Source organism: Chelonoidis abingdonii, chromosome 24, assembly GCF_003597395.2.
Source record: "Chelonoidis abingdonii isolate Lonesome George chromosome 24, CheloAbing_2.0, whole genome shotgun sequence".
Classification (NCBI taxonomy): Eukaryota; Metazoa; Chordata; order Testudines; family Testudinidae; genus Chelonoidis; species Chelonoidis abingdonii.
Genome location: NC_133792.1, coordinates 12,630,349 through 12,637,359, shown reverse-complemented (window position 1 = coordinate 12,637,359; position 7,011 = coordinate 12,630,349). Strand labels below are relative to the sequence as shown.

General features: G+C 47.2%; 1 protein-coding gene across 1 annotated transcript; it reads right to left on the bottom strand.

The window, feature by feature from the left end:
• LOC116835208 (alpha-1-acid glycoprotein 1-like) lies at positions 1 to 7,011 on the bottom strand. Its single transcript, XM_032797858.1, has 6 exons — positions 6,898 to 7,011; positions 4,561 to 4,703; positions 3,194 to 3,267; positions 2,300 to 2,401; positions 1,411 to 1,511; positions 1 to 75 (listed from the first exon to the last, which is right to left on the bottom strand). Exons 1-6 carry the CDS (start codon positions 7,009 to 7,011, stop codon positions 1 to 3), a joined length of 609 nt encoding a protein of 202 aa, XP_032653749.1.

Sequence of the window (7,011 nt, the reverse complement as noted above, 5' to 3'; positions counted from 1 at the left end):
TTACCCCAGTGATGGTTCCACCACTTCAACTGATTGCTTTTTGTCATCTCTTTCTTCTTCCATGGGACACAGATCCTACAGAGATGAACAAGGATGAGAATCAGTAGTGTGTGTGTGTGTGTGTGTGTGTGTGTGTGTGTGTGTGTAAAATTTGCTCTCAGTATTACAGGATTTTCTTATAGCAAAACTAGCACTATTTCTTGTGCATTTTCAAATTCCTCCTGCCTAATGCACTAGAATCCTCAAAAGGCTAAAATAGTGTCAGTTTCAGCAGCCTCTAAGGCAAGAAGCTGGGTAGCAAGAACAGTTTGTTCTCTCTATTTAAAGATTTAAATTGCTTCAGCTAGGATGTGGACTTGTCTCATTGCTGCTTCGGGAATACGAACAATATGCTTGCTCAGCAGTGAAGCTTTTGTCAAGCAAGCAAATTGAGGTGAATGTTAAAGGTGAAACCCCTTCACTGGGAAAGGAGCTGTTAAAATGCAATATTCCTTGTGTGGCTTTGCATTGCTTATCATTAGTTTATTAAGGGCTAGCAGCTGCCCCAGCCAGCTACTGGGAGAGATGGCTGCTCAGAGGGAAGGAAGAAGCATTTATTACATGGGCCTGAGTATGTCTGGCTTTGATCATTGCACACTGTCTTAGTGTTTTTGGAGGCCCTGGGTTTGGCAATCCCAGTTTTCACTATGGTGGTGTTTAAACCTGATAGGATTCCAAAAGACTTGAGAGTATTAAGGAATGGACTGGTGAATGTGGAGTCTGGTGGCACTTCCCCAAGGAAGCCAAGGATTAGGCTCTTTGGAAGGGAAGGACTGTGATCTAACACCAGCCTGGTACCTGGTCAGTGCCTATCGGTTTTACAATAACTGTGAAGCTTATGTTTTTTTTGGGGAAGGGATCTGGGTAGCTAAAATTCTCTTTGTTTAATTCCTATCAAGGCGTGGGGGTAGAGGGTTTGCTCCTGTATTCTTTCTGGTTTATATAATATTTGCTGTGAATACATTTGTGGCCACTAGGGAACTTCATGGTTGTACCTATGGTGCACACTTGGCATTTCATGAGGACAGCCAGCTTAGAACCTCCTGCTCACCTGGAGAAACTGGAGAGTCTCCACTAGGGTTACCAGTATAAGTTCTATAGCAGATGGTTGAGCAGTTTTGACTCTGTTAATTAAAGGGCAGTGGATGGCTCACTAGCCCAGTCATTATATCATATCATCATGGTGCAGTGCATACACCTTAATATGTTACATGTTGGGGTTTGCTTTGGGTTACTACACGCTTTTTAGCCATTTTTCAGGGAGGAGGCTGGAGCATTTAATTTGATCCCAGCTCTCGGTAATTTCAATGTGATTCTGAAGCTCTAAAGATGGCTTGATAACTCTCATAGGAACCTCATGTTGATTTTTACCTTAGATGAAGCATAGAATGTTTCCTCTTCCTTCAATCCAAGGCATGCCACTTGAGTTTTGAATTCTTCCAGTTGCTCTGTGCTCAAGTTTTGGGCCCGGGCTGTTTTTAAAAATGAAAGATTAAATTGCAGAAAGTCATTTGTCAGAGTTGGTTTTAGGAGGTATAATGGCTGCATTGTACCTACAGTCAGTCTGAGGCTTTCACAGTAACAAAGGCTAGCACTCAGATCTCCTACTCCAAAAGCACGTACTCTCCCCCTTGAGCTAAGGGAATGGCATCCTCTCTTTATTCTTCTTTGCTGGGACCATCTATTTCCCCTATTATTATTATTGGGTAGGGGAGGGGATAGAAGAGACTTGTCCGGTCAGCCCATCTCCAGTGGGAGATGGGAAGAGTTATGGGGTGTCCCTAAAATCAAAACTGGTTCTGAGGTTTTAAATATGTATCCACCTGGCCACAATTTTCTTATCCTAGGACCTAGATAATTGTTGTTAAGCATATGCACGATGTTTTAAAAGATTTAGAATCAGCCACAATTCCTGCCCAGCCCCAACTAGGCAGCTACTTAATTTTCATGCCCTGTCCTTGCCTTTCTCTTTCTCAAGTCTTGCAGCGACTTTTCCAGGAGCAGTTCAGAAGAAAGCGATGCTTGAGAGACCTGCATTCAGTTCCAGGCTCTTCTTGTGTGCGCCTTTGGGCAAGGCACTTAATTTACTCTTTGCCTCAGTTCCTTCCCTGTAAAATGGGGATAATTCAACTGCTCTACTTTGCAGTGGGTTGTGAGGATAAATTCATCAATGTTTGAGAGATGCAATGGTAACAGGGGCTACATAGAGCATCTCTGGCTATCTAGGTCCTTTTCTGGTGCTGGGATGTGGTTTACTCACCCGAGATCGATAACCCTCTGTGGGTCCCATCTATGTGGTATAATGTCACAGTGTCTTCAGAGCTGCTCTTGATAAGTTGTCCTATGGAACTTTCATTTGGCCCTTCAGGAGAACAGGCACAAGGGGTGGTTAGAGTATTTGGTCCAAATCTCAGGAGAAGTGTAATATAAACCTCCAAGGGCATTGACTGTATTCTGTCATTTGGTGGTACTGTGTACAGGTGTAAAAAGCTCAACTCATACAGACCTAGAAACTGGTGTTTAAATATGGCTTGACAGACCAATGTGGCTGTGCTGACTCCTTCATGCCAGCAGGCTAAACTGTTTTGAAAAGTAGTGTTAGCTGGTAGCAGAATGATCACCTTTGGCAGTTCTATGTGTTTGTTGCATATGGAGGCCACTGTGCGGGGGGGAGGGGTAGCTCAGTGGTTTGAGCATTGGCCTGCTAGAGCCAGGGTTGTGAGTTCAATCCTTGACAAGGCCACTTAGGGATCTGGGGCAAAAAATCAGTACTTGGTCCTGCTAGTGAAGGCAGGGGGCTGGACTCAATCACCTTTCAAGGTCCCTTCCAGTTCTAGGAGATAGGTATATCTCCTATTATTATTTTATTATTATATTAGAAATGGCCTGTTTACAGACAAATCCTTACATCTCTGTAATGAGCCTGTTGCAAAGAATTGCCCACGAGGGGAGGAAAGTATCCCCTGCCAAGTGGGGGAAGCTGACCCTTGGATTCAGATCGGTCATGTAACTCTGTTGTGGGGCCAGATAAATGTGTGGTAGAAATGAGGAAGTGAAATAATAGGAGAAAAACCTTCCTACCTCTCCAACCACAACTCAATCCACCCTTCCCAGTGGGATGCACTGGACATTTTCTGCATTTCTGGATTCTTACCATGCAAGATCATTGTTGAATTGTCCCAGATGACTGAAATGTAACTGGAATTGTCCACTACACACTTGTCCTTCCTAAAGGGGAAGAGACTAATCAGGAGAGTAACCACAGAGGGTGACGCTCTGTGGCTCTTTGAGTTAAATTCTGTTGTTAGCCAATGGGAATTACATGCCTCTATCAAACACAGCACTGCACACAATCTTTCTGTATGTATATTACATTAGCACCCCAGTCAACTGAGGTAAATCTGAAGGGATTGTCAGGGTAGCTGAGTCCACCCTTCTGTTCCAGAGTAGCACTTTGTGTGTATGAGAATAGGATTTGATGCATGATTGACAGCCTTGGATTTTAATGGCCCTTGCCCAGATACAGAACATGTACAATGCAGGCCAAAGGTGAGATGACAGTGGAGCCTGCTGTCCAGAAGATCAGGGACTACTCTGAATGAGAAGGCCTAAGAGCAGGGGCAGGCAAACTACGGCCCGTGAGCCGTACCACATGGCTTGGCCCCGCTCTGGTGCTCCAGCTAGGGTGCAGGATCGGGGGCTGCAGCATGCGGCTCTCAGAAGCTGCGCCGTGGTCCCGCTTCGGCTCCTACATGCTCCAATGGAGCTGCAGGGGTGGTGCCTGTGGATGGGGCAGTGTGCAGAGCCGCCTGGCTGCGCCTCCGCATAGGATCTGGAGAAGGGACAGGCCACTGTTTCCAGGAGCTGCTTGAGGTAAGCACCACTTGGAGCCTGCACCCTTGAGCCTCTCCCCACGTCTCAACCCCCTGCCCCAGCCCTGATCCCCCTCCCCCTCTCCAAATGCCTCGATCCCAGTCTGGAGCACCCTCCTGCACCCCAAACCTCTCATCCCCAGCCCCACTGCAGAGCCCACACCCCTAGCCAGAACCTGCGCCCCTTCCCACACCCCTGCCCCAGCCCTGATCCCCCTCCTGCCCTCCAAACCCCTTGGTCCCAGCTCAGAGCACGTTCCTACACCCCAAACTCCTCATCCCCAGCCCCACCCCAGAGCCCACACCCCAACCCCAATTTTGTGAGCATTCCTGGCCCTCCATACAATTGCTATTCCTTGATGTGGCCCTCGGGCCAAAAAGTTTGCCCACCCCTGCCTAAGAGGAAGAGTTAGGGAAGGCTGCATGTTGGCTCCTAGTAGTGGTTTGGATAAGCATGGAATAGCCATATGCAGCCTCTGTGTGTCAGGGACCTGCAAGCATGGAAAGACTTAGCAAGAAAGACTTGCACATTGTTTCATTAATGATGGTTCCTGGTAGCCTGGCCCTACTGAGAGAAATGTTAGTGTAAATGTTTTCCCTGACTAAGGGAGCGTGTCCCTGTCAGTAAGGTCTGTGTTAATGCTCTTACAGTCTCATGAATTGTGTGACGAGGAACTTGTCTTGATGGCTGCTAGGGTAGAAGAAGTAATAAGCATTCTCTATCAATTCCATCTCCTGTAGGGTGCGTGGGTGCTGTGAGGCCCCAGCAATGTAGAACCACTTGCCCAGCAGCTGTGAAGATGAGGAGGGAAGAAAAAGGAAACAAATTGTTAGGAGACCCTATAAGCCTCAGCATGTGTGTATGTGTAATTATTTATTTGTATTGTGTATTTGGTCCCAGTCAGGATCAGGACCCCTGTTGTACAAGTCACTGTGTGGACACAGAGGCGAATGGTCTCTCTCCTGAGCTTACAACTTAAATAGATCTATTTTTTTGTGGCAGTAAGTTTTATGGCAGGTTGCCTGTTCCCCCATGCTTTTCTCACAGCTGGTGGTGATAGCCGCCTTTTCTTACCTGACGGAACTGAAGCTTCCCTTGAAAGAGGATCAAGGTGCTGAAAAGCCACAACAACCTTCTCCTTACGCCATCAAAGCACTCTGTGTAATGCTTTATGCCATGTATGTGACTCCAGGCTGCCACCATGCTGCCCATTTCCCCCCAAAGTCATGGTGAGTATTTGAAGAGGGGACTGCTGTAATACTGTTTTCAAACTTGTGGGGAGGGGCTGTGCTGGACCACATGCCCACAAGAAGGGAAAGCTGTAGGTGAGGAAAGTTGCAAGATGCCAATACCACTCCCCAAGGAATAAACATGCTGCCTTGTCCACCGGCAAAGAGGATGGTGGCTCCTTGAAAGTCCTCCCCCTTCCCTCCCTACTGCCTTGTGTAATGTAGCTGCGAGTAGGAACAGCTCTTGTGTACAGGAGTTCAGGCTCTGCTGGCAGTTCGCTGTGTTAAACTTCTCTCCTTTGCACCTATGGCATTTAGCTCTGCACTGAATGGCAACTCTGCTGCACCCCCACTCCCACTAGCATGGTGTGTCTTCTGCTGACTGATGAAGTAGGGAGGGGGAATCAGAGCTATGGGGCAGGGGTAGGGAGAAGACTTGGCAAAAACAGGCTGATGAACAAAAAAGAATAAGAAATCAAAAGCAAGAGGGGACACAGAAAAGACCAAATGGCAGAGAAGAGAAGGGAAAGGAGACATGCAGTGCTTAATTTGTAATGAAGGAGGTTGCTGGGGCTCAAGCGATTTTTTTTACTTTCATAACTGACATGGGACACCCGGAGGTGCTGGGGATGAGCTGTGGGGCAAATTAAGTAGTGGAGACATGTCCACTTTCTTGACAGGAAAAAGGAGACATAGTGACAGCTGTGACAGCACATGGTACAAGAAAGGGTGGGGGGCACTCATATTCCCTGCCAAGGGGCTGACTCCAACAAAATATGGCTGGAACTGCTGGCATCATTTGAGAAAACTGGAAGCGTCCCCTAGCTCCTGGTTGTGGAGTCTCTTCATGAGCCCTGTAAAGACAGGAGCCAGCTGCACTGCAGGCATCCTTCGTCTGCAGGAGCTAACCTGTTACGGCTGTGAGTGGCTCACAGAATGGGGAAGGAGGTCAATTGATTTTATGCTGGCTTTATTTTCTCCTGTATCTGCAGAGGGCAGTGCTCCACCTGAGTTTCCAGACTGTAAACGTTGATTTTAGCTGCCCTTTGGCACTCCTTTCGCATTAGGGTGACCAGACAGCAAGTGTGAAAAATCGGGACAGGGTAATAGGAGTCTATATAAGAAAAAGACCCGAAGATCGGGACTGTCCCTATAAATTCGGGACATCTGGTCACCCTACTTCATATTGATTCCACGGTCACTGGCACCTCTTCGAAGAGAGATTTATTAAGAATCCCCAGTAAAATAAGTGGCATGAACAGTAGGATGCTGAGGGCCCTAATGTTTCAAGGATACTTTTTGGGGTAGAGGTCCATGCTTCTGGAATCCCCATCACTTGGGATGTTTAAAAGTATGTGGGGGAAGGCACTAGAAAATGTTCTTCAGGGACCAATCCTGGCCTGGCCGATGTGGATGGATGAGCTCTGTCAGGTCTTCTCCCCTCATTTCTAAGGGTTCCCTCCTGGCTCTATCACTTGGAATGCAGACATCTCCAGGTCTTGGATTAAAACCTGCAGAGCACACCATGCCGTTGCCCAGTCTCCATTCAGTCATTTATATTTCAGGGGGTACTGATGAGGTATCAATACTACTCAGTTTGTAAGATTAAAAGCTGGACTATATGGTTAATTTTACTAAATGGTTCCCTTGCCTGCATGCCTGGCCTGTGCCTTGGTTTAGTCCTTAATGAACCTCTGAGTGCCTCATCTAGAACATAAGCATCAGAAGTTGAGGCCCTTCCAAGGGCACTTCTTACCTTGGTCATTGTAGCATTGTCAATGATTTCTGGAACGAGAGGCTCACAATCCAGGGGTTTAGCAGTAAGGAGATGTGCTAAACCAAGAATAGCAGCAATGCAGGCCAGTGCCAT

What these genes read in the sequence shown, in the direction of transcription:
- LOC116835208 (XM_032797858.1), bottom strand. Translation starts at nt 7,011, where the DNA reads ATGGCACTGGCCTGCATTGCTGCTATTCTTGGTTTAGCACATCTCCTT. An exon ending in ACAATGCTACAATGACCAAG is followed by an intron (nt 4,704 to 6,897) that starts GTAAGAAGTGCC and finishes TCATCTTCACAG; the next exon opens with CTGCTGGGCAAGTGGTTCTA. An exon ending in TTCAACAATGATCTTGCATG is followed by an intron (nt 2,402 to 3,193) that starts GTAAGAATCCAG and finishes GTTCTCCTGAAG; the next exon opens with GGCCAAATGAAAGTTCCATA.